The 26,366-nt window shown below is 39.5% G+C and overlaps 1 protein-coding gene across 3 annotated transcripts in view; it reads left to right on the top strand.

Moving 5' to 3' along the window:
* HMGN3 (high mobility group nucleosomal binding domain 3) overlaps positions 1 to 25,559 on the top strand; it is a 42,262-nt gene extending 16,703 nt beyond the window's left edge. The window contains exons 2-7 of one of the 3 annotated variants that reach the window (XR_016281786.1): positions 9,848 to 9,898; positions 17,581 to 17,610; positions 18,544 to 18,591; positions 21,893 to 22,006; positions 22,124 to 22,309; positions 22,558 to 25,559. Coding sequence is in view for 2 of the 3 variants with exons in the window: in XM_089530874.1 (XP_089387000.1) it covers positions 9,848 to 9,898; positions 17,581 to 17,610; positions 18,544 to 18,591; positions 21,893 to 22,006; positions 22,558 to 22,596 (282 nt within the window). In the remaining variant the exon portion in view is untranslated. The remainder of the gene's footprint in view (positions 1 to 9,847; positions 9,899 to 17,580; positions 17,611 to 18,543; positions 18,592 to 21,892; positions 22,007 to 22,123; positions 22,310 to 22,557) is intronic. The other 2 variants (XM_089530874.1, XM_089530875.1) reach the window with 2 other exon arrangements.
* Positions 25,560 to 26,366: the final 807 nt, after the last annotated feature.

The raw sequence follows: 26,366 nt of genomic DNA on the forward strand, positions 1-26,366 counted from the left end.
AATCCTCTCATATTTTCTTGTACTATATTTCATTACATATTTAATGAAACCTTTACATAGCTGTGGAAGAAAGTTTTAATGCATTATTCACAGTTAGTATAAAGATCCAGGCTGTGACCTGAAGCCCTGGTCCTGATTGATTAGGGCAGAAATATGAAAGGTTGCAATAAATCAAATACCAGCTACTCAAGTCACACACAAAGTATTTTTCTTAAATTCATAATGAGGAATCTATGTTCTCTTACTTACAGTGGTACTTCACCTATACTAACTTTAGCTGAAACAGAGCCTGAGTATTTCAGAAGCAACCTTGTGAAGATCAGGTGTGGAGACTACTGATCAAGTACTGGTCATATTTAAAATCTTGTGACCCTATATTTTAGGTGTGCACTGGCCTGTATCATTGGGATGGCCAGCTTCCTGAACTTTGTGGTTGAGCATGATAGAGCTGTGAAGGCATGGGGGGGGGGAGTGCCCCTGCTTATTTTATTTCCTTAAAAAAATAACAGAAAAATGGATTGTGGAATATTTTAATTTAGAATTATGAGTCAAATGTTTAAGGCAAGGTGTTCATGTATACACTTTCCCAAAATAATTGTTAAACTAGAAAAGGTCCTAAAAAGCAAAGCTATACAACTATACACAAAATTCAGAATCAAACAAGCAGTTGTATTCCCCATTATCATATATGGATGCGAGAGCAAGACAGTTAAGGAAACTGATAAAAAGCAAATGAACACATCTGAAAGGTGGTGCTGGAGAAGAGTGCTGAGGATACTGTGGACAGCCAAAAAGACAAACAAATGGATCTTAGAACAGATCAGGCCTGAGATCTCCCTGGAAGCCAAGATGATTGAAGTGAAGCTGTCACTTTGGCCATGTCACAAGAAGACATAACTCACTTGAAAAGACCATAATGCTAGGGAAGGTGGAGGGAAGGAGAAAGAGAAGAAGATGGATGCTAGATGGATGGACTAAGGAGGTCAGGGATATAATACAATGATATAGCCATGTTAGCCTGTAGAATCAGTATGTAGAGAGATCTTGTAGCACCTTTGAGACTAACTAAAGAAAGAAGTTGGCAGCATGAGCTTTGTAGACTTAAGCCTACTTCCTCAGATGCATTCAATGGAGTGGTAAATCAGGACAGACTTATGTATGCCCTAGGTGTGTGAGAATGTCAATTTGAATTCAAAATCCTTTGTGTATGGAAATGAAGTGGCAAGCCCAGGTTTAACGATGGTTGTTTGTGAACAAAGGCATTGTGAACTTGCCTTTGTTCATGGAAATCAAGTGGCAAATCCAGTTTGGCAATGGAACTAGCCTTTGGTGAAGAGAATAGATGGGTGTAGGAGGCTCTGATGAGGAGGGGGTCAGAGCGTGCCAGGAAGCCATCGTCTTTGTTCAACCCATTGCTGAGAGACTATAGTTTATGGATGAACTCCAATTCTGCTGTTTCTCTTTCCAATCTGCCTTTGTAGTTCTTTTGTTCAATGACTGCTGTTCTGAGATCTGAGATGGAATGCCCAGGGAGATTGAAATGTTCTGCCACCGGTTTTTGTGTATTCCCATTCCTAATGTCTGATTTATTCCATTTATCCTCTGGCCCAGGGACTAACCTGTTTGTCCTATGTAGAGTGCTAAACAGGCATTGATGACATAGTAGGGGTATGAATCTGACATAGTCACGGGTATGAACCGGCAAGAAAGAAAAGTAGTGGAAGATAGGGAGTCTTGCGGATGTCTCATCCACAGAGCAGCTATGAGTCAAGATGGATGTGAGGGTGGTTAACAATAACAAATGTAACAGGAAGACTTTTATGTAAGACTACATACAGTATAAAATCATTGCAACTCCTGGACTTGGTTTCCTTTTCTCAGTTCAATTTATGGAAATAAGTGCATTATGTCTGCTTGACACTATGAAGAACTTGTGGGGACAAAATAATTTTCTCTGCTTTACTGATGTTGATGTTTTGTTCTGTTTGTATTGGGGGAGGAGTGCCTGCTGCTCAGACTCACAAAACCCAGGGAGGTCCCTCACACAGTTCAGGTGTACAGGATCTTGTAGCACCATTTGTAGCAAAATAAGATAAAATAAAAGTAAGTTCTGTTTGTGTTTATATATGTGAATAAACTGTACTTTCATTATATCAATTACAATAATTATATGCCAAATAAAGTTAAATATAAGGAATTTTGTTGCTGTTATTATTGTTGAGTGCCTTCAAGTCATGGCAACCCTAAGGTGGATATATCACAGGGTTTTCTTGGCAAGATTTGTTCAGAAGAGGTTTGTCATTGCCTTCCCCTTAGGCTGGAGACATACAACTTGGCCAAGGTAACCCAGTTGATTTCATAGCCGAGTGGGGAATCGTAGTCCAACACCCAAACCATTACACCATGCTGCCTCCCCTAAAAATAACAAATTGGCTTTCAATCTATAATAATGATGTTTTCATTTTTTTCCTGTTTGTTGGTTGGTTTGATTTTTTGAAAAGGGAAAAATACCTCTTCTCATGGCTTCAAAATTTCCACCCACATTCCATAATATTTGGAAGGACTGTACTTTTCCCTATGTGCTATACATTGCATAAGGAAACAAGCTTCTACTTTGCTTAAGTAAATAAGTCTTATTTTGCTGCTTGTTGGGTAACTAGTACAAAGTAAAATCAAAGCTGTGTTACTGTTAACATGCTGGGCTAGGATTGGGAAGACCCAGTTTCTATCGTCACTTGGTCATGAAATTTATTGGTTATCTTTTGGCCTGTCCGTGTCTCTCAGGCTCAACTATTTTATGGGGTGGTTGTAAGGATAAAGGGGGAGAGGGGTATTGTATGTTGCTTGAACTTGTTCTAGGAAAAGTGGAATATAAAGGTAACAAATAAATAATAAAATAAAACAGATTCATACATAAATCTCAGATCACACTGGTCCACATACAGAATAATCTATAGTTCTCTTCTAAGAAGAATGCTCCAGGCAGATTTGTTTTCTTCATGCATATCTCTGTAAAAACATAATTTCCTATAGATCAGGTGTGGGCAAACTTCAGCCCATGGGAAGCATGCAGCCCTCCAAAGCCATTTTGTGGCTCCCAGTGCCTTCTGGGAGCAGTCAGGTTGTCCCCCCAAAACATGTGTTGCTCTACAATGCCCAAAAATGATCCCTAGAGGGTCTGGAAGCCACTTCTACCACATCTTTTGCCCTCCTGGACCCTCCTAGGATCAAAACAAAATTTTGCAAAACAAAAAAAAACTAATTTCCCCTCAAAATATCCCAAGATGCCCAAATGCTCCATGTTCACTACAGTAAATTCTGGTGGTAAAATAAATACCGTAGTAGGTGTTGGGGTTTTGTTGTTGTTGTTGGAGCAGATGGAATGGTACTGTTTCCACAGTTGCCAACCCCTGCTGCAGGTGCAGGGTCTGAAATTGCATAACACAAATCAGAACACCTCTGTACCATATTTACCCACCAATCCCATAGATTTTCTAACTTGTGAAAAGAAAATAAGAATTTGTAACAAAAGAGATCTGTTTGATTGTGTGAACAAAGGAAGTTTTGCCCCTTAATTAACGAAGAGCCATTGTACTTTTGCCATTGTGAAAGGAATGAAAGGAACAAAGGAAAACCATAAATATACATGTTCTTAAAACTGTAGGAAGCAGAAGTCTAAAGTATTATCGTTGATTCTGCCGTTTGTTCTCTATATTGAAGAGGACCAGAGTGGTCAAGTACAGTATGTGCCAATTGTATTTTAAAAATCATTTTTTCCACAGCTACGATTTCTGAGGTCTTGCTGAGTTATTGGCCTGGTTTGGGAATATTTTCCCCTTCAGTCAGCAGTAATGGTAATTGAAGCAGTTAATAAGGAAAGGCTTATCAATACATTTTGTCTCCTCACCAGCTCATAGCCACATGGGCATTTAAATTCAGGAGATTCTGCAAAAGAATAATTTATAATTAGATAAGACTGTCTCAGAGAATCCAATTTCACCCTTCACCTCCTTCTACTTATGCCCCTCGACTTTTGGCATTTACACCAAATGTTTGCCACAATACAAGATTGACCATAGTTTAAGAAGCTTTTGTCATGATTGTTAAGGATTATTATTATTATTGGAAAACATAATTGTTGGATTCAACCGGCAGAAAAGGGGGTGAGGGGAATCACCCATTCTTCTTCTGTATTCATCCCCAGGCACCCCATCTCCCTATTCTGGAGGGCCCTTTAATGCTAAGGAGCAGATTGGAGACATAGGGGACAACAGAGAGAGGGAAGACCAGACAAGATTGGTGCTGCCTCTGTTACCAATACAGAAAACATTCAAGGTAGCTGTGTTGACCATTTAACAAATACAAACAAAAATCCATCAGTGATACCTTTATTGGCCAACCGAATTGCACAATATATTTGTTGCAAGCTTTCAAAGCTCCATGGGCTTCTTCATCAGGCAAGATGTTACTAACCAAACAGGAGGGGGGGAAACACAATTGGAGATGTTAGCTGCAACAAGAGAACCATGAAGAGTAGCCTGTGGACTGGGACTTTCAACCAAGGTAAAACAATTTTTCTTCTTCTTAAATTTGGACTGAATTTGCATGTTTTACCTCTCCATCACCAAAATGTTCCTGATGCAAAAACATGGAGACTTCCTGAAGAATCCATTGTTCTCTGCGTACAAAGAGGCTTGTGACCTCACTGGAATGGAGACATATTGGATTGCAAAAGAGGGGTCCTTGTTGAGATGCAAATGGACTTTGAAAACCTCCCTATTGTGGCATGGCCAGAAGGAGAAGGAGCCTGCCTGCAAAAGATATCCTCCCCATCATAACATCTTTACTAAGGACTGACATGCAGGCATCTGACTAACATCTCCAATTGTTTTTTTCTCCTGTTTCTTTTGTAACATCTTGCTTGATGAAGAAGCCCATGGAGCTTCGAAAGCTTGCAACAGGTATATTGTGTATTTCGGTTGGCCAATAAAGGTATCACGGATGGATTTTTGTTTGTATTTGTTACCAATAAAGTTCTCTACATTTGATCGGAAGTATCACATGGACAAAGAGAGTCCTTCTGTCTGTAAGTTCTAAATCCAGGCTTTTGTATTACATAATATAAGACCCTTGACTTTTATATTAACAGATATAAAAACAAACAAAAAGCACTATTAACCTTTAAAATCTGGAACACAAATTATGCACCATCAAATTTGATTTGTACCATTGCTTCTGTCAAAATCCATATCTGAATGTAATAAAGTTTGGAAAAACTTGAATGTAATAAAGTTTTGAAAAATACTGAAAGTTGACCCATCTAAATTCTGGATAGCAAAACATTTTAAAATAATTCCTTGTCCTGAAGGGTACATTCTTGAGGTCCTGCAGAAATAATGTAGTTCATCATCACTTTAACTGCCATGGTTCAGTGCTATGGAATTCTGTGATTTGCAGTTTTGTGAGATATTTAGCTGATTTTGTCAGAGAGCTCTGGGGCCACTACAAGCTACAAATCCCAAGGTTCCGTAGCATGGAGCCATGCCAGTTAAAGTGGTGTCAAACCGCATTCTTTCTGCAGTACAGATGCAGCCTCAGTTAGTGCAATGCAAAACTGAAACCAAAGACTGCCCAGTTCCCAGAATACCTAGCACTGAGCCAGGGCAGTTAAAACAGTTTCAAACTGGATTATTTCTGCAGTGTGTTTTGGACCAAGAATGAAAGGCCTAGCCCTAAAGTGTGAAAATCATTCTCCCCTATTATGCTTTTCATTCTTAGTTCTGCTTCACCTTTCAACCATCATGGCCCTCAAGGCAGCTTACATCTATTTAAAAATATTTTTATGTGGTAATACTATAATTTGAAGAACACAATATGCAAGGTTCCATTGTCTTGAAACTTTGAATTTCAAACCATTGAGTCTGCCTCATGCCATCAGTGTTCACCTAGCAGAGCAGAAATACAGAACATAGGTGTATATGCGTCTTGCCGGTTTCAGGTTTTTTTTCTCTGTGTTTGAAACATTTTCACTGTGATTTCACAGTCCTTTTTGTATGTGGGAAAAGGAGCCTTTATTTAATTCATTTATTTATTTCAAAGATTTATAGCCCACTTTTATCCCACAATGGGATTCAGGACAGGTTACAATAATTTAAAATTAAAGAAGTACAAAAGTTTAAAAATGATTAAACATTATTAATACTAAAACATAAGTTAAAAACATATAATTAAAACTGGTAAAAAGTGTAAAAAGCAATTACAGCACACAGCACAACACAAGTAAAATTCATCTGCCAAACACTTGTTTAAATAAAAATGTCTACAGCTGCCATTGGAAAAAGAACAAGAAGTGGGCTGACTTAACTTCCTGTGGCAGGAGGTTCCACAGCCTAGGAGCAGCCACAGAGAAGGCTGTCTCCCAAGTCCTCACCAACCGCACCTGTGAAGGTGGTGGGGCTGAGAGAAAGTCCTCTCCTGCAGATCTTGGTGCTTGGGCTGGCTTGTATAGGGAGATACAGTCTTTCAGACCCAAGCCGTTTAAGACTTTAAAGGTCAAAACCAGCACCTTGAATTCAGCCCTGAAATGGAATGGTAGCCAGTGCAGCTGTTTCAACAGGGGAGTGACGTGGTCCCTGTAGCCAGCCCCAGTCAACGACCTGACTGCAAAATTTTGCACCCACTGCAGTTTCTGAACAGTTTCCAAGAGCAGCCTCACATAAAATGTGTTAGAATAGTCCAAACGGGAAGTAAACAAAGGCATATATCTTACCCAGATCCAACTTCTCAAGGAATGGGCACAGCTGGTCCACTAGATTTAGCTGTGCAAATGCACACATGGCCACAACTGAAACCTTGGCATACAGGCTCAGATCCGAATCCAGGAGCACACCCAGGCTGTGAACCTGAGATTTCAGGGGGACTGATAGCAGACACTGGTTTAGTACAGAGACAACTTCCTTGGAGTTAGATGAAAAAGAGAGATAGAGTTGGGTGTCATCAGCATACTGGTGACACAACACCCCAAATCTCCATATGACCTATTCAAGTGGTTTCATGTAAATGTTAAATAACATGGGGTCGAAACAGAACCCTGAGGGACCCCACAGGTCAGCAGACAGAGGTTCAAACAGAAGTCCCCCAACACCACCTTCTGAGTTTGCCCCTCCAAGAAGGTCCAAAGCCACTGTAAGACAGTGCCCCCAAGCCCAATCCCAGACAGGTGACTCAAAAGGATACCATAGTCAATACTATTGAAAGCCACTGAGAGGTCCAGCAGAACCAACAGAGACACACTCCCCCTGTCCAGTTCCCTGTGTCGGTTATATGCCAAGCTAACTAAAACTGTCTATATCCCATAAATCAAGTCTGAAGACAGATTAAAATGGATCTAAATAATCCATTTCATCCAAGAACCCCTGGAGCTGGGAAGCCAACACATGCTCCAACACCTTACCCTTGAATCTTCACACTTGTGATAAACATCAGTACCTCTTAATGTGATACAGAAAGGAAACAACACTGAAGGTGTCTGTCTTAGCTAGGGAAGAGCAAGAAAAAGTGTGTTGTGCATGCTTAGTTTGGATAAGGTCCTCTGAACGCAGTAAGATTTACTTCTGAGAAAGCATGCATAGATCAGATTATCCAGTCCAGAGGTGCTGTTTACTTTCATTATTGCAAGCTTGCTCAGGATGAGCAACCAAGCAATGAGAAATCAACTGTCATGCATACATGTGTCTAAGCTGCCTATTAGTCTTTACGCTCCCCTCTCAAAATGCGTCTATTGATTACTTTTTGTCATTATTTCTCTCTTCAGTTCTGTTTCGTACTGACATGTAAAATAAATTACATGTGTAATTGATCACTGCTTTACTGTTCTACTTAACTGTGCCCCCACGTCTTTCTGTTATTCCATTTTAATTTTAATTTTCCCTGATGGCAGTGGCATTTTATTCTGAAAGAGTGGCATGCTTACTTTATAGGATTGTGGCTTGTAACAGACTCTTAACTGAATTCACTCTGCTCAGATGTTCCAGAGTTCTCTGAAGCAGAAAACTATAAACTCCAGGTGCAAGGTGATCACTGATTTACTTGTCTAGGGCAAAACAAACAAATAAACAAAACCAAAACTTCAGGGATAGTCATATTGGATGTGCAGCAAAATACAATAAAATCCAAAAGCAGTGGTACCTTTACTGGGTCTGCTAAAAAGCACAAAATAGATTATACAGTACAGACTTGCAAAGCTTAACTGGCTTCTTCACCAGGCAAAGGTGTTAAAAATCATGCAGAAGAAAGAGAAAGACTGTCTAGAGCAGTTTCCAGTTGGATTACTGGGGAGTGCGGAAGAGACACTGGCTGCCTCTCTGAGACAGAGGCTGGATGAATTTGAAATATAATTTCCTTGACTTATTTTGGCCTGTTCTTTCTGCCTTGTGAGTCTCTGAATTAATAGTGATGTCTGTGGCAAAGCAGGAGGATAAAAAGTATTTGGTTTCTCTGCTGGTTTCTATATCCTTCTTAGGTTAAGTTTCAGGACTTCTCTTCATACCTTTGACTTTATCAGTTGCTGACTGTTTCACCACTGCCTCCTTAGCAGTCTGTGAATAAACCTTGTTATTCGGTTGGAAACTTTCACTGAGAAAAGAAAATGCCCTCTCTTTTGTGCTAGAAGGCAGACAATATAGCATCTCTGTAGAAAATGTGATTCTTGCCTTTCTGAAAGGTTAAATTTGACTGAGGATTACTTCCACACTTGCACTATAGTCCTAAGGAATTCTTCAGATCATTAAGATGTGTGTGAATGCAGCATTGTAAAATTGTTATTTTGTATCAATGGTTATCATGCTGCTGTCATGTGTAAATGCAAGGAAAATTAGCATGCTTGTTTCTTGTCTGAGTGCTTGTCTGGTGCTGAGTAAAGTTTAAAAACATTTTCCAATTTCATTCCATTACCTGTGCTAGGTAAACCAACACATTTTAAGTACCATATGGAACTGCTAGTAAATGATTTAACCAATCATTTTATTGTATCCATTTGTTGTGAAATGTAAATAGAAAATTGTGAAAGCTTTGGAAATAATATGAGATTGGCAGAGATGTAATGCTAGCTTTAGAGACATTTTAAAGATCAGCAGGACCAAATATGCTGTCCCTGATATCAAAATTTGTATATGAGAAACAGTGCAATCTATGGCATCTATGTCATGTTATGCAGTAAAGATTATGGGGCTATACAGACGGGCGGCTCCATCCATTTTTGCACCAGAAGGAGGCTGTGGCAACCAGATGCCATGGCCTCTGGAAGGACTAAAAAGAACCCGCTTCTGGGTAGGTTCTTTTTGCGTCCTGGAATGGGCAACACAGGCATGCTAGGGTGCCGTGACGCCCCTTTTGCCCAGTGCCATTTCGGCATTGCACCACATGGATGTCATGGCATGCACTGTATGGTCAGGCATGTGTCATAATGGCGCATGGGTGGCAGAACAAGGGCTTCGAGCATGTACACACTCAGCACTAGCGCATGTGCAGGCCAGCACAAAGTGCCAGTCTATACAGCCTCTTAGTTATATTTCTCTCTAAGAGCTGACCAGCAAAGGCTCTATTTCAGTTTTTAAAAAATGATATGTAAAGCTATTTTAAAATAAATAAAAATCGCTCGAGAATGTTTTTGTTTTTGAAGAATTTGAAATAAGGATGGCATGCCCTATCTTCACTATTGACTGTACAGGAATAGTGTAAGGTTTGGAGTTTGTTTTCTATTTATTGCTTTGGTATATTTGATTGTCTGCTTTAACTATAAGTAGAATGTGGTATAATAAGTGAATTAATTGTATCATTTCCTTCCTAGTCTCCTGAGAGTGCTGAAGGCAAGGATGCAGCAAAATTAACTAAACAAGAGGCAAGTGTGACTCACTCTTTTGTTTTATATATTCTTTTCCTTTCATTGATACAATTTTAAAAAGAAAAACTTTCCTACACAATTATAAGCTCTTGCTGCCTTTTCTCTGCCATGGTTCCACCCTATGGAATCCAGGTGTTTCCAGTTTAGGGAAGCCCAAGAGCTCTTTGGCTGAGAACACCAAATGCCCCTCCCTAGACTGCAAATCTCAGATCTCCATAGGAAGTTGCCATGGCAGTTATGCTGTAATTGTTTAGTGTGAATGGAGCCCTAATAAAATAAAGGTTATTTTGTGATACTTCTTTTGTGGGAACAATTCTTTCTAGACTCTGTCAGAACTTTCTCCCACAATTTAACAAATGCAGGAACCCATATTGTGGGTAAAGGTGGACAAAACCCATGATACCCATGATGCAGTAGTTGACCTAATCTAAGATAAACAAATCGGCATACAAATGATTATGTACCATTTTCTGTTAGGTTTAAGAGAGAGTAGGGCACTGAAGCTTCATTTCTTACAGCTTCTGTATAGACTCCCTCAATGTATGAATTTTGACTACTAGAGCCCACACAAGAACCATGGGCATGGTTTTCCAAAAGGGAGGTGGGGCAACAGAGGAGAAGAAAACAAGTTGAGACTCTCAGTTAAATTTAGTGTTAAGAAGATCAAGACTGAAAGGTGGAAAGTGTTCCTATTTAAAATGTTTCCTCAGCCATGATTTCAGTATGTAGCCCTCACAGGAATTGCTCTGGTATTTTTTTTATTTAATCCATCACACCATTCACTGAATAAAAGTAGCCAAAAAATACAAAAGCCAAAGCCAATTCCAAACAGAAATCTAAACACATTTTGCTGGACATGCTATCATCAGAATCAGCCCTGTCTTCACAGGCAGTTATTGTCTTAGGGACAACATTCCGAAACTCCAAAGTTAATTATATTTAGTATTAATATAGCATTTTTTAGCTTTCTAAAGTACTCCAAAAATACTATCCCAGTAACACTTACACTCTCTGAGAAAGTTCCCCGTTTTTTAAAAATTACTGTCCACATATTCAGAATGGGCAGGTAGATGTAAGGCTGATAGTGGCTCACCTAATACTGCATCATGAGGTGGGAATTTGATTCCTGATTCTGAGCTGAGTGTCTTGGCTACAATACTCTGATGCATCTTGTAGTATTGTGGTGTGTGCAATGGGATAATCATAACTGCTTCAGTACTTTGAACACTCCCAAAAGCTTTGTGTAAACAGTAAGGGGCTTGATCCAATCCACCACAAGTAGCCGTGCCTGTGTGTAAAAAGATCACAATAGAAGATAACAGCACGTTATTTCCTTGAACCCCTCCTCTGGCCATTCTGGAGATTGGGAGGTATTCTTAGCCTCCCATTCCCTATAACCTTGGCCTGAAATGTTTCAGTGTACTCATATTTGCATGCCAATTGGTACAGTTTTGCCCTGTAGGGACCATTCTGTGCATAGGCATTGGGGTCACAGTGGGCTAGACTGAGCTCTAATTATAATTTGCTGTTATTATTGTTGCTGCTGTTAAAATATTCACACTTGCTTTGTGCAATAGTGCCTTCATATTAGTATCTTGATACACATGACCATCTTTCAGACTACCTCTAGGCAATGTGAGGCATGGCTATTTTAATTCTTTCATTAAAAAAAAATTCATGGTGTCTCTCTTTTGAATCTGAAGATGGTACGAATGCACTATGAGGGCTGGAATACTCTTATCTCTGAGGGTATGTCTGCTCTGCCAATGAACTCATTTCTGTCTGGCTCAGTACTGGTTTTCTCTAGTGGTTTAATGCTGAGACTGCATGAATGCAGTGGTCTGCTCCTTAGAGATGGAAATATTTCTGGCACTGGGGTCCTTCAGGGTGGCTCAGAGCAGTTTCTGCCATTTGACATAATTCTAGGACTTTAGAAAGAATCCTGAGAAGAATATTTTTATTTCACATTTCTCTTGATTTGTACACTCACATTAACACACACATATACAGAGAATGAGTACAGCTGATCAATTTGCAAAAATCAAAATGTGGAGAGGACATCTCTGTGAGAAAGAGTATTTATAAATGTTTCTGTTTCTGTTGCATTCCTTAAATTTGTAGATGCAGTTGCTTTAGGGGAAATGCCATGAGCTCCCCTTGGGAAACAAACAAACAAACAAACAAACAAAAAGGGTAGGTGGGTGTCCCACAGTATTTCAACACAGACAACATTTTTGCAGCAGGGACAATGTAGCATTAGGCTTTAAGAAATGTTCCTTTGTTGTCATTGTGGATAATGACAGGCAATTTACGGTTGTGTATATCTGGTTTTCCATTGTTGATCCTCTAGTTGTTTTAGATTTGAGCTCCCAGAAGCCCCCATCCAGATTGGCCATTGGTCAGGGATTCTGGGAGCTGAAGTTGAACATATCTGAAGATTGTGAACCACTGGTGTATAGAACTGTAGAAGATGCAGAACTGTGACCTGAGCTTTCCAGAAGTAAATAGGTGGCGGGAAATCTTGGACTGTACTGGAAGGCTTCCTAACATATATCTTTAAGAGACCCAAGTTTGCATGTTTACCAGAACAGATGTTTCTATGGGCATTAGAAAGAAACATACTTACACTATAGTATATAGTAGGTGATGCAGATAGACAAATTGATGTTCCATTGATCCATACAATTTCTCTCTCTCTGTCTTTGAAGCAAAGGACTCTATGAATCATCCCTATTGCCCTGTTTGTTTGTTTTTGTGGCAGCAAAATACCTTTTAAATATGTTTTATGTTTAAATTCTACATTGTTTAATTGTATTTTAAGAGTGGGTGGGTTGAGGGTTTGGTCTGCATATTTTAATCTTGTAAACTGCCTCGATTGCATTTTCTAGAGAGGCGGGATATAAATAAATTTTATTATTATTATTATTATTATTATTATTATTATTATACTTTCTCACCATATTTATGGGAAAGCTGCTCTGATATGTCTACAAACCAAGTTTGAATATACAGCAATTCTATCTAGACTACACTTCAGTTGTTCAGTTCCAGTATATTTGGGATTAGGAGGCAATGCTAGTCCTAACTAGAATAGATTTATTGAATCAATAGTAGCTTGTTAAATCAATGTTTCTGTTAATTCTATCGATTCACTAGGTCTACTTTAGTTGGGATTAACATTAGGATGCCAGGTTAGTATTTCTCAGGTATGCATTCAGCTGACTTGAGTCCTAGTGTACCATTTTAGAAGATGAGAATGGCTCTGAAAACCTGTTTTAGTTCCAAACAGTACTGGTACTTGACTGTAGGAACAAAGTACAGTGGGCCATTGTTCCACAGATGACCAATTGCGTTTGCACAGCTCCCATTTACTCTATAGCTAGACTGTGTCTTGTGCTGTGTTTCAGTGAAATAGATTCTGTGGCAGGAGACATTTCCATCTTAAGCTAGTAACAATCAAGACAATTTGATTGATGTAATCTTTGATATTAAAACTGGTCTCAGTAGTGCAGCAGACTTTTTCACTAGTGTTTGTCTTATATGCAATCAACGAAAATTTCTAGAGCAGATGAACATATGAATGTCTGTATTTTCAGAACAGCCAGTTTGAAAGACCAGTTTTTATTTACAAAAACTAAGTGTTAAAGATAATTGCCAATAAATTGCCTTTCTTCTGAAGCACTTTAATGGCTCTCTAGAGGGCATCTTTGAACTTAAAAGCCTTAATGTTAATTGGTGGGAGAGGAAACATATAAAAATTTGTGAAGCATATGAAGGTAGCTGGCTTGAGGCTATGCTGTGCGTGTGTTGTGTGTTCCCAAGATGGCTCTGTGAAAGAAAACATTTTTAAACAACACAAATAATAATTATGAAATAGCTGCTGAATGAAATGGTAATCTCTTCAGAAATAAAACAGTTATTCTGAGCTGACATTGGCATGATAGAGTTAAGCAACTGCTTTCATCACTCTGACTTGAGGTCCAGCTCCCTGCACCAAAGATTATTTCTACAGTGGAAGATTATTTATTTCACAGAAAAAAAGTCTTTGCACTGAACTGGCTCCTACACTGAACTCCATAGACTGGATCCAGCAATGCTTTTTTGCTTCCAAAAGGGCTTCCCTCCCTGATTTTGTGTGCAAGAGCCTTATGTACTTGGCCTAGGAAGAAAGGAGGAAACGTCACAACCAAAAAAAAAATAGATACAAAAGTGTGAGATATCCCCACCCCCCACCTCACCACCACCTTGGAAACATTCTCAGAATAGCTTAGAAAAACATCCCAATGTTTTATATGCTGACTAGATTATTCCAATTAATTAAATAATACAATTGAAAAGGAAGTATGTGCCCCATCTCTTTCCAGTGCACTGCTTATATGCAGACTTTTGCAAGCCAGCTATAACCAGTGTAGTTCTTGTGTAAGGACACTTGCACAAGGGATAATCCCAGTCTCTTTGGCATCCTGCTGCAAGCACTGAAAGAGGAACCAAAGCTCATAAAGGCCAGTAGTAGTAGTAGTAGTAATAATATAACCAAACTATCAGTTTGCAACATACCTGAGGAATTTGTAGCATTATATTGTACTACAAATACTACCAGGCCTGTAAATGCAAGACAACTAGCATACATGGAGAAGATGTCAGAGTATAGTTTTTTCATATCTTCAAATCATAAGGCTGCAAGGTCAAGCTACTGGTCAGACAATGCAGTTTAATATTTCACTGTTGATGTATTCCGTTTCCCTATAAGCATACCTGACACCTTAATATCAATCAGTATTGCAACCAAAGAAGTGGGTTTATATCCAAGAAAGCTCATGCTAAAATAAAAAACAGTCTTAAGGATGTTGCCACATTTTTTCTCCTCTCCCTTCCTCGTTTTTATAAGTATACAATAAGGTGTAAGGTTGGCAAGATATATGGTAATTCCCAAGAATGATCATAACCCATAGTTATAGGACTATATCAAAAGTTTTGGTTCTTTTCAAGAAAAATATCTCAGAGATAAGACATTTTTTTTAGCAGAGCAGGAGCATAATGAAAAAAAATACAGCATGATTAATTAGTTTGGTGCTGAAATCTGGGGGTTTGGGATAGTCCTGACCTGGTGAGCCTACTGGCACTTTATGGCCTTGAAAGACAGTAGTAGTAATAATCTTCCTCCTTCTCCTCAGCTTCCAGCCCTGGGAGCCCTGACTTCATTATACTGCTGATGTTTTAAATCAAATTAGCCAAATCACTTAAATATCCATTTAAAATAATTTTTGAAATACCTAAATACTATAACTTCAGTATTCTGAAGCCTAGTCAGGTCATTAATCCGAGAGAACATGCAGTTTTCCAATATGTAGCACAGTTGCACTTATACAAACAGTCCCAGTTCAGGAGTGCACACTTCTGTTACTATGCTCATAGTGCTCTGGAATGATCAGCATTGTCAATTTTGACAGTGTTGTGTGTGTGTGTGTGGCACCAGTGCTGAGTCCTGCATGGGCTTGTTGTGTGTAAACAGGTAACTTAAAATGTCAGGGTTGTCTCTTAAGCAGTAAAGCAGCCTGCTCTTCCCACAGCTGGATTTGAACTTCTCCCTCCTACTTACCCACACCTAGCAATTTTATCAGGAATCTCACATAGCATATCCATAGATATGATCCTGCTTCTATTTGTTCTGGTTGAGAGTTAATTTTTCTGACTCTGAGAAAGTAGTGAAATTGTGCTAGTGGCCCAAGGGTGCAGTGTTAAAGTCACTGTGTTTTTATTTTTAAATTAGAGTTACCTTATCATTTATGGGCAAATAAACTCTTTGTGATATAAAAAGTCCTTTAAATTAATGTTACACCTTCCTGGCTCAGCTTTTACCTGGTCAGGCTTTAATCTTCCTTTATGTTTCTTAGTTTTGATTTCCTCAGTTTTATCTGTCAGTCCACCATCCAGCAGTTATACTTTTTCAGCCTTGAAGCTGGACTCTTAGGCGGGATACAGACGGGCAAAAAGGGGTGTATTCATGACGTCATGAAGGTAGAGCCTTCAGACGGCCCTTACCTGAATGCCGCCATGAACACGCCGCCCGCACGCCCCAAGCGGGAAGAAGCAGCATTAAAAAGGTGCTGCTTTTCTCCGCTTCTTTTCCGTTTGATGTGCAGCTGCGCAGCTCCGTCTGTAAGCTGCTGCACCGGTACGCCAGAATTGCTATGCCGCTAATTTAAGTTGCCCATTTAAAAGCTCCGTGTCTGCTGCGTCGCATAATGAGTCGGGGTCCTGGAACATGCGCAGTTTGCAGTCAGGCTTTAATTGCAGCGTCAGCTGCCATGCAGGTGTGGAAGCTGCAGCACAGCTGCAGCGCATTTTAAGACTCGTAACCCTAACCCTAACCCTAATCCTAACCCTAGAGCAACATGTACGCATGCGCTGCTTGGAAAGTTTGGACTTTAAAGTGAGCCCCTACACACATTCCTGTGCCATTTTCACCTAACAATAAAAACCGCTAAAACTGTAAATATTTACATATGTACAAGGGAGGTGATGGGGGATGGCAGGGGGACAGCGGTGGCAGCGGCGACAGCTGTGGCTGTGCATTGCAGATTCAGCAGGAGCGCGGGGACAAAAGGAGAGGAGGCATCCATGATGCTGGTGACACTGGCAAAGTGCAAGTGGACAAGGATGCCAACACCAGCTGATCACCAGCTGGCAGGAGACCACCATTGTTCTTGGGCAGAGCGGGGGGAAAAGTTTTAAAGGGGCTTGGGCACTTTAAATGTGCCCATAGGCTTTCTGCCGCCGCTGCTTAGCACTGCAGCTGCGCATCCGCCAGCCGGCAAAGGAAAAAAAAAGCCCCGTTTTTGGCCGCCCGTGAGAAAGCTGCCTCTCTCTTTGCAGCGTCCTCCAAGGCGGCGGTTTGGGAACTGCGGGTCAGAAACGGCCCCAGGTGAGGCGTCTTCACTGCCCCCCATGTGGAAGCCCCATCTCCTGAGCCACGCCCCTGGGGCGGGCGGTCTGGAGGCTCCGTATTCAGCAGAATACACCTCCAAGACGTCTTCCCCTGCCCGTCTGTATCCCGCCTATCTCTCTTTAAGTATTCAGAAGGAACAGTGTAAATGTGTATGCTGATATGTTTTGACCTGAGCCCCAGAATTAAATAATTTGCATCAAGACTTTAGATTTAGTTGCAAAAGAATCCAAATTTTATGCCAAACAAGACAGTTTTTATTGGATTTCAGTTTAGTGAAAGAGTGTATAGGCTTACCAGATGTGTATTATTTATTGTCCAGAGTTTGGATGTTCACAGAATATGACATTTTAATTTTTAGCAAGCTTGGAATGTCACATAGTGAATATCATTGGGCAATTGAAACACATGTTTCTGATGCTGTTACTTCTGAGCTTAGTCTGTAAAATTATTACCATTGATCATTACCATAAGATATTTCCACAGCCATGGAGAAATAAAGAAGAAAATAAATTTCCAAAATGTAGTAATCAAATGAATTTTCTTCAGACAAATAAACTGTAGGCATCTAAAACAATAATCCCTCAGTATGTGTAGACTTTTACATTTGGTAATAATGAGTTCTGCTGTCTTCCATGTAAATTTTATTTTACGGGGAAATGACTGACAGGTTTTTATCTTGTTTGAATGGGAACTGCTGCAAATCTAAAGATTTTTTCTTTCCCTTTTATAGCCAACAAGACGATCTGCACGATTGTCAGCTGTAAGTATTTCTAAGAGCTGTTTGGTAAATATGAAGTCACGTTCTTTCTCATTCCAGCCCATACAAGTTGGCACTGGTCATGTTTCGAGGTGATAGGTAAGGCGAAGTTACATAGTTGATTCATATATATATATATATATATATATATATATCCTTGAAGATTAATGCTGATTGGTAGAGAACATTGATAAGTCTGAGGGGGAAAGGATTTGTTTCTTCTTCTTACATTTTCTTCAAATCTGATAGCATCAGAGATTTATGGTGTTTATATAATACTTGTTCTACCTACAAATATGCATGCAGAGCATATTGAAAATGAACAAATGCACGTATAGCATATGTCAACACTGCTGATCCTGCTTCAGGTGCCTAGAGATTTACTGTTTCAGCCAAACAGCAAGGCTGTATCTCCAGCTATAATCTCTGCCTGTCTCTCTCTTCCATCCCTAGGCAAACTGCAGAACAGGCTCTAAACCTTTCTCCCTCCCTTCCTCAGTTGGAAAGTATTACCTTCCAAAGGCTAAAGAAAGATTTCAACTTATTTGGATAATGTCATGAAAGAGCATTAAATTTAATTGGTTAAAAAATGCAATTCTTTACAGATAAATCATTACAGGTCCACTCATAGTTACCAGCATAACTGAACTCTCAAATTGTGTTGTTTGGTTGGCTCTCCACTTCTTATTTTCCATTACAAGAAAAACCATTTAGAGAAACTGAAAGAGAGAGTAGCAGTAGGAAAAACATCATCAATTTAAATGATGATTTGGAACAATTTCTTGCAGTACATTGATGTACTGACTTTCAAATGTTTTGATAGAATGTAAAATATAACTTAAGAGGTGGGATGTTCATCAAAAGGGAAGGGGGAGAAATTAAATATCTCTTGGTAGAAATTGTGCTAACTATTGTACTCTCTGAAATATTTCCTAGAAACCGTCTCCACCAAAACCTGAGCCTAAGACAAGGAAAACTACTAAGGTAAAATATTATCTTTTAAACTCATGACTCAAGTTTCTTTGCCCTAGACATTTGCTATTCCCATTATGTCACTAGAGCAGTCCACTGATTCTGCTCAACATTAACATAATTAATCATTGTTTGTGAAGAAATAATTGCATCCTAAAGCAGGGATGAGGAAATGCAATCCCTCATGACTGTTTTTGCAGCCTACAAAGCCCCATGTTTTTTTGTGGGGGAGGTTTGTTTTTTTTTTACAAAAAAAGGAAAGGATAGGAAAAGAAAGAAAACATACATAATTTCCCCCTTCCTCCCTAGAAGATTACATATGTGAGTGAAGTGCTGAGTAATTTTGTTTTAAGTAATAAATGGGGTGCAACAAAAAGGTGTGGCCATCCAAGGTATGGTGAGGGTTATGTGTAGCCCACACATCTCAGGTAGGTTCCCATTCTTGTCCAAAAATAAAGTAGGTGTATGGTTAGTACAAGAAAAGACAAGAACAAGGTGTCAGGTTTGTGGATGGGGGGGTCATCAATATCAGTGGAGGGGAGGCTCATCTGGAAAGGCCTTCTGGAACAGATCAGTCTTAACAGCATTTTGAAAGGCTTCTAATGTGACGGATCTCCTCTGGCAGATTGTTCCATAGCCTAGGAGTGGCAGATGAAAAGGCCCTCTGTGTTACCACAGCCAGCCTGGTTTTCTTAGGATGCAACCTAAGAATATGACTGAGAAGACCCGGCTTCTAATCCCCATGAACCTCTCCGAGTGACCTTGGACCCACTGTAATGCATACCAACTTCCTGTGTCACAGGAAGCTCTTCAGTATGAAAAAATAATTAGCGTGTGTGCTGAAGCTGTGGGGAGCACGTGGGGTGGCGCGTCCCATTCAAGTGAATGGGCATGCGCCTGTGGTGCCCCATGCACTCCCGTGCCACTGCACCACGGCGCACATGAGCCCCATTCAAATGAATGGGACTCAAGCATATGCGGAATTAGCCTTACGCGAGGGGGGTCCAGAACAGATCCCCCACGTAAGGCAAGGGTCCACTGTATTACAAAGTTCTGTTCAATGAGTTTCACTGCCTCCACTTCCTCATTGCTGCATTTCCCAAGATGAGCCAGGAGTAACATTGCTCTTTCTTGTCCAGTTGCAATAAGGATTGGGGATAAGGTATCATGGGCAAGGTCCATGAGGGAAGAATCCCTACAATCATGCCATAGGGCTCAGTGAGCATTTTAAATAAAGTTTATATATTCATAGCTTAAAAAGGGTTGGCAAATGGAGGAGGAAGGATCAATAGAGAGAACATGTACAGAGGGATCTTGGTATCCGTGAGGGGATCCATTCCGGGGGCCCCCTTGTGGGTACCAAAATCTGCGGATGTTGTTCTGTTCTATTCTGTCGTTCCTAATGGTGGCTCAGCCATGTGCATGTGTCGCCACTGGGGACAATGGGGGCTGTCCCTAATGGTGGTGCAGCCACGTGTACACTGTATACATATGAGGGGAAATAGCAAACTTGCTAAAATTTGTGGCTACATTAACTCTAACCCTTCATGCAGAAGGTGGTATCATTAAAGAAGTGCGACAAGAACAGATTTAAGATTGTACCCATTATCATTTCTACCTCTGCCTCACTCCCACTCACAACAAGACTGTGCTTTCTCCCTCTCCTCTCTGGCACATTTATGCCATGAGACCGATGATTGTCCAAGTCATCCCATCCCATTACATGTCTTGGCTCCATGAAATTCCATCCCAGGCATTAGAGAAACTGATGTCACAAGGCCTCCTTCTCCTCCAGCTGCCAGTAGTGCCTCCCTGCACAAGCTTGGGCCTTTAATTGATTTACAATTTATTTATATACAGTAGGACTTACCCTCCAGTCCTGACTGAAATGAAAAAAATATTATTCTACCATTATAAATACATTTTAATAATCCTACTAAAATTAATAACCTTAGCCACAGATTATTACATCATTAGATTTGTTATTGCTCAAAACTCCATAAATGGTTTCCAGTCTTTTAAAAAGTTTTGAATTGGCCAGGGCCATGATAGTTGAAGCAGTGTCAAACTGCATTAGTTCTGCATGTGGCAGCAGCCTATATTCTTGCTGCTGTTCTCATATATTGAAGAAATGATCTATATTTACTGCCTATTCTTCACCCATAATGCCCAATGAAAATATTTCTGGTGACATTACAAAATTTAGCTTTATTTTTTTTATTTTATTTTTTGGATTAACAAATAGGCCAGGAACCTTTTAGCTTATTACAAGTCCCCCACATATGAAAAAAGGAGCTGTAATTATCTTGACATCACCAATATTGGTTTGAAACATTGTGTGGAAGGGGAAATTGTTAAAGATTCTCTCTCTTCCAACAGACTTCTTTCAAGGCTTCCACACACTGAAGCCCTTCTGTCTGCACTTTTCTCAGTAGGGCCAGTACAGTACAAGGTAGAAATGTGCTATAGGCTAGGAGCATTACCCTAGATCAGTGCTATCCAAAATAATGATCCCTGAACCAGTGCCAGTCAGTTGGTTGCTTTTCTGTGGTGAATTACCAGGATAGAAAGAAACAGTTGTATCTATTGAGCACAAATAAGATACCGGTCTTTGACTCATTAGGGGGGGAAATGGCCAGTTCCTCACATCAGAAAGATTGTGAACCACTGTCCTTGGTCATTTCTTATTTTTGTAGGCCTGCACCCGCCCCTTTCCCCGGTGTATTGGGACCTCAGCTGTCAGACCGGCAGCCTCCGAGGCCCCGATCCGCCGCTTTGCAGGCTGCTGGAAGCGGCAAAAGGCCGCTTCCCCGCAGCCTAGAAAGGGGTGTCCTTGGGGCTTCAAGCCCCAAGGACACCCCAACGGCAGCGGGGACTCCCAGAAAGGGGCCACTCGGCCCCTTTCTGATTTGCGTCGCTGGTGCAGCCTTCACACGGCTGCACCAGCGACGCAAACCAGGAAGGAGCTCCGTTTCAGAACTCCTTCCTGCTCCACGGAAAGGGCATATTAAGCGCCCTCGTGCGGAACAATGGCACCATTTTGTGCATGCGGAGCACGTACTAGGGTTAGGGGGGTGCGGAAGGGTACTAATATGGTGGTCTGTAACCCGCCTTAGTTTCACTTTATAGGGCATATTCCATTCTCTTTTCAGCCAGGTTGAAATGATCACTTCTCCATTTGCAGTGGGCCCATGGTATATGTTGGGGTTTGGTTTCAGGACCCCCTGTGGGGTTTTGGAGGGGGAACATAGTGACTGGGAAGCTTGCTCTGCTGTATAGTAAATAAATCTCCCGGTGTTTGATCTGTTATCAGAAAGAACCTGGAACAAAGGCTAACAAAGGTGTTAAGGGGAAGAAGGATGAAAAGCAGGACGCTGCAAAGGAAGGTACTACACCATCTGAAAATGGTGAAAATAAAGCTGAAGAGGTACTTTTATAAAAAGAACTCCTGCTGATTCAGTCACTGTGTTTTGTAATTCAGTTTTTGAGCCACTGAAAGCTTGTTCATAATATTTCTTTTTATTGCCCCATAATGTTATTACAGATTCACATCTCTCGCTCAACTATTAATGTTTCAACATCCAGAAGTGCCCCACCTTGAACACTGTCAGTAAAAGGGCAGATTGAAAATGTGAAAGTTAAGGGTACAATAGAGCATTCTGCATGTATACAGTGACTAGAAACAGATAGTAATGTGATTCTTTTCCTTGTGAATCACAGAAGTGCACAGGTAAGGCTCCTATTGCTTTTGCAAATCAGGATCCAATAAATGTAAGCATGTTTATAGCTATACTACCATATACTCATTTAGTTTCAAATAACCTGATCTCTGCAGCAAAAGGAAAGCTGCTTAGGTTTGGAAGCTGTTTAAAAAAAACAAAAACCAATCTGGACTGATTCTTGTGTTGCTTTTTAGAAACAATGTAGACACAGTAGAGATAGACTGCCATTAACATTTCCCCCCATTATCTTCTACAGGCACGGAGAACTGAATTGCTACATGACAAATACGTATAATATGAAATGAACATTTGAGGACGATTTTATGCACTGTACCTCTGGACAACTTTTAAAAGATATTTTTATCAAGTATTTTGTAAAGGCTAATTTCTTAGGACTTACAGATGAGTGGAAAACCTGTACATGAACATTTCTTCCTTGTACACCCATGCTTCTAGAAACTCCAAATGTTGTCAAGTTTTTTTTAAAAAAAGTATCAGTTTAACACTGGGGAAAGTGTTCATAAGATTGGACAAGCATTCCATATATGTGCTTTTAAGAAATGTATGTTTCACGTGTATGGAATTTTTGGCCCTTTGGGTATGTGGATTTTTCTTGCATTTTTTCTAGAGCAATAATCTGTAGTGCTTTTGTACTTAAAAGTTTGTGATTTTAAGGAATTGCATCTAGGTATGGCCACTTGAATATTTTGCATTCCTCTCATTTGTTTAAATATAATTAAAATTAAATTTGTCAGCAAATATAATTTTCTAATATTTTCTCTAAATCTGAGATATGCCTTATGTATACTTAATTCTTGTTTGTAAGCACACTTATCTAAAGGCTATGTTACAGCAATTTCAGGATCAGGATACAAGCCCATAGATGTTAGTGGGACTTAACACCACAATCCTAAATTCGGTTACTTGACATCAGGGTCCATTGTTTAGGGCTGTTGTGTGCCTTAAAGTCATTTCCAACGTATGGTGTCCCTGCTATGAGGATTGCTTGACAATATTCGTTCAAAGAGAGTTTACCTTTGCCTTTCTCTGTGGCTGAGAAAGTATGACTTGCCGAAGGTCAACCAGTGGGTTTTCATGGCCAACCAGGGATTTCAACCTTGGTCTCCCTGTGTCCCTTGTCCAGTGCTCAAACTACTATAGCACTTTGGCTTTCTGTTTAGAGCTAGAGAACCTATTCCTCCTATGTAGTTTGTGGGTAAAAGCCACATTACTTTGTTGTCTTCAAGGAGTACTTATGATAAATGCAGATCTACAATAAAGAATTATATTTATGGCACATATATACAGTTGGGCCTCCATATTCACTGATTTTTTTTATCCACAGATTTGAGTATCCATGGCTTGAAAACATTCCAAAAAAGTATAAATTTCTAATAGCAAACCTTGATTTTCAATTTTATATAAGGGACACCATTTTGCTCTGCCATTATATTTAATGGGACTTGAACATCCATGGATTTTGTTATCCACGGGGGATCCTGGAACCAAATCCCAGTGGATAACAAGGTTCCACTGTATTTTAAAAGACCTGCACAATCTGAGACTCACTGAGTCATTAGCTGTTCACCTACCATGTCTTTTGGCTTGTGTTGTAGTTTAGAAATCTGACCCCTACTTCTGCTCTTTCTAAAGCAGACTCAAACACAGGATATTCCTGCAAAACCAGAAAGTTTTTTGAGCCTTCATGGGCAACCCTATATGACTAGGTGTTTGAGAGAAAAAGACTAAAAACAGGTAAATGTATACAATTTCAGGATTATGCATAAATTATTATTAGGGTTATAAATATATTTAGTCAAATATGGATATGGACTTCTTACCTAAATAATTAATATGACTTCAAATTTGATTGGACATGGAAGGAGGAGGTATATAGAACTCACCTAACAATTAACAGACTGGGTACTGAGAATGCAGCTAATGCTTCTCGTAGATAAGCAGTTATAATTTCATTTTAATGGAAGAATCTGCATATTAACTGAATTTTGGTATCTTATGACAGACAGCTATAAATATGGAGATAAGAGAAATTCTTGTAAATGTTAAAATTCATGGTTTGGAGAGACAGTAGTTAAAAATAGACACTCGTCTGAAGATGTCAAGATGGGAGTCATTAGAAGAAGAACTCATGAAGACATTTCTGTTTTATTTCAACGATATATAATTAGGAAGGAAAAATCACTTATGTTATTTTTTATGAAATATGTTTAGAACATTGTCTTATTTCAGATTTAAAATGATACAATAAGTTAACAGAATGCAATGTTGTCTATATTAAGTATGAACCTTGGATTTGTATAAAAATAAATAAATAAAAACAGGTAGAGGCAACTGTGGAGAGGCTGAGGGACAGTGTTCTGCCTCAGGACCTTCTAGGGGGACACGGGGTGCCCAAAAATAAAACAACAAAAATTTCAAAGTGAGCAAACTCCACTTATGTTTTGAAAAACAGGTAGCTTGGAGTTGCAAATAGCGCAGATGTGGCTGCAGTCATTTAAACAGGTACACTGCTATTCCTAAGTGCAACCTGGAGAGGCAATTCACCCTCATTTTGGACCAGAAAAAAGGAGTCTGGAGGATTTCGAAGGCCATCAAACAACTCTCTCCATAAAAACAAACCTTGCATGGGATTCAAGAGTTGTGCTTTGCCCCAAGTTTGAATGCTATTAATGCTACTTGAACTGAAACTGAACGTAGACTTGTAATGGCACAAACTGAGTTAGGAAACTCAGGTTTTTTGTTGGTTTTGGAAATGGAAAGTAATAGCATTTGCATTTCCTCTTAACCACCTCCCACATCATATGGGTGTAAAATCTAAGATTATAAAACAATAATTCCACTTTGCTCCTGTTTTATTCTGCACTTGTCAATTTCTTCTGCTTTATTAGTGGAATATGGTTGATGCATCAAAATGACTGATAAAAACAATGCTTGTGGTACATGGTACAGACAATGTAGGTGAAATGTATTTTAAAGAGCTATGTGGTTGTAATAGTATTAAATTAGTTGAATGGATTTTCTGATACTATGTTACTATGGGATCAGAATATTATGTCATTTCCCCCTCTATATATATTTTTTCCTTTGTCTGGAACTTGAATATTTCTATTGTTTGTGGAATGGCAAGGTAAAATATTTCATGTCTTTTAGTAATATTTTTATTGTTGCAGTGATTGCCATAATACTGTCTGGAGATATTTGCATGTTTCAGTCAATAAATTAAGTAATTACCATCTACTTCTAGTGTCTTTATTTACTATTGGGCAAAAATTGTACCATCTAGAGTCTGATCTGTGGAAAATCTCATCCCATTTCAACAGCTTATCTGTTCAGCTCATTTACAACAATGACATTCACTTTTCAGGAGCAATGTATCATGTTCACACAATAAATAATATGCCATACTTCAAAAAAACTTGTTTATATGCAGATCTATTATGCTTTATTAGTCTTCAGCATATCACAAATCCACTGGCTGGATTTCTGAACAAAATCCAGCTGGTCCCTTTCATAAGAAGAAATTCTGTCTGAGCATACAGAATTGCCCTGTGATTTGCTTCCTACAGTGAAGCCCTATTGACTTCATTATTTAGTGCCTATCACTACAGTTTGACTTTCTAATACACACGTTCTAATGAATTTTTCTGCAATGTCCCTTTGATGTAGGAAGATATTATTCTCCATCTTACAGATAGGTAATTAAGACACAAGAGATTTATTGCCCAATCCTTAAAGTGGTTCTGCTAACAGAAAATAGAGAGAGAATGAAGCTTGCATTGACCAAGGCCATGGAAAAGAAGACTGTTAATGTCTCTCACAAATTAGGAACTGAACAAAGAACTCCCAAGTTGTAGCACTTAAACTGCTGCATGTTTCTCTGGTTGTATGATGCTCCCAAGGCCTAGTTTACTTTAAATTAGCATTTATGAACATAGTATTGTTTGTGAAGCTGCAATTTATCTGGATAGAATTTGAAAAGGTATAAAAATGTACAGGCAATTTGCTGAATCAAACTGAAACATTACAATATTAACACATCAGTTT

This window comes from Sceloporus occidentalis, unplaced genomic scaffold (assembly GCF_023333645.1).
Source record: "Sceloporus occidentalis isolate IW3139 unplaced genomic scaffold, rSceOcc1.0.p SCAF_6, whole genome shotgun sequence".
In the NCBI taxonomy this organism is placed as follows: domain Eukaryota; kingdom Metazoa; phylum Chordata; class Lepidosauria; order Squamata; family Phrynosomatidae; genus Sceloporus; species Sceloporus occidentalis.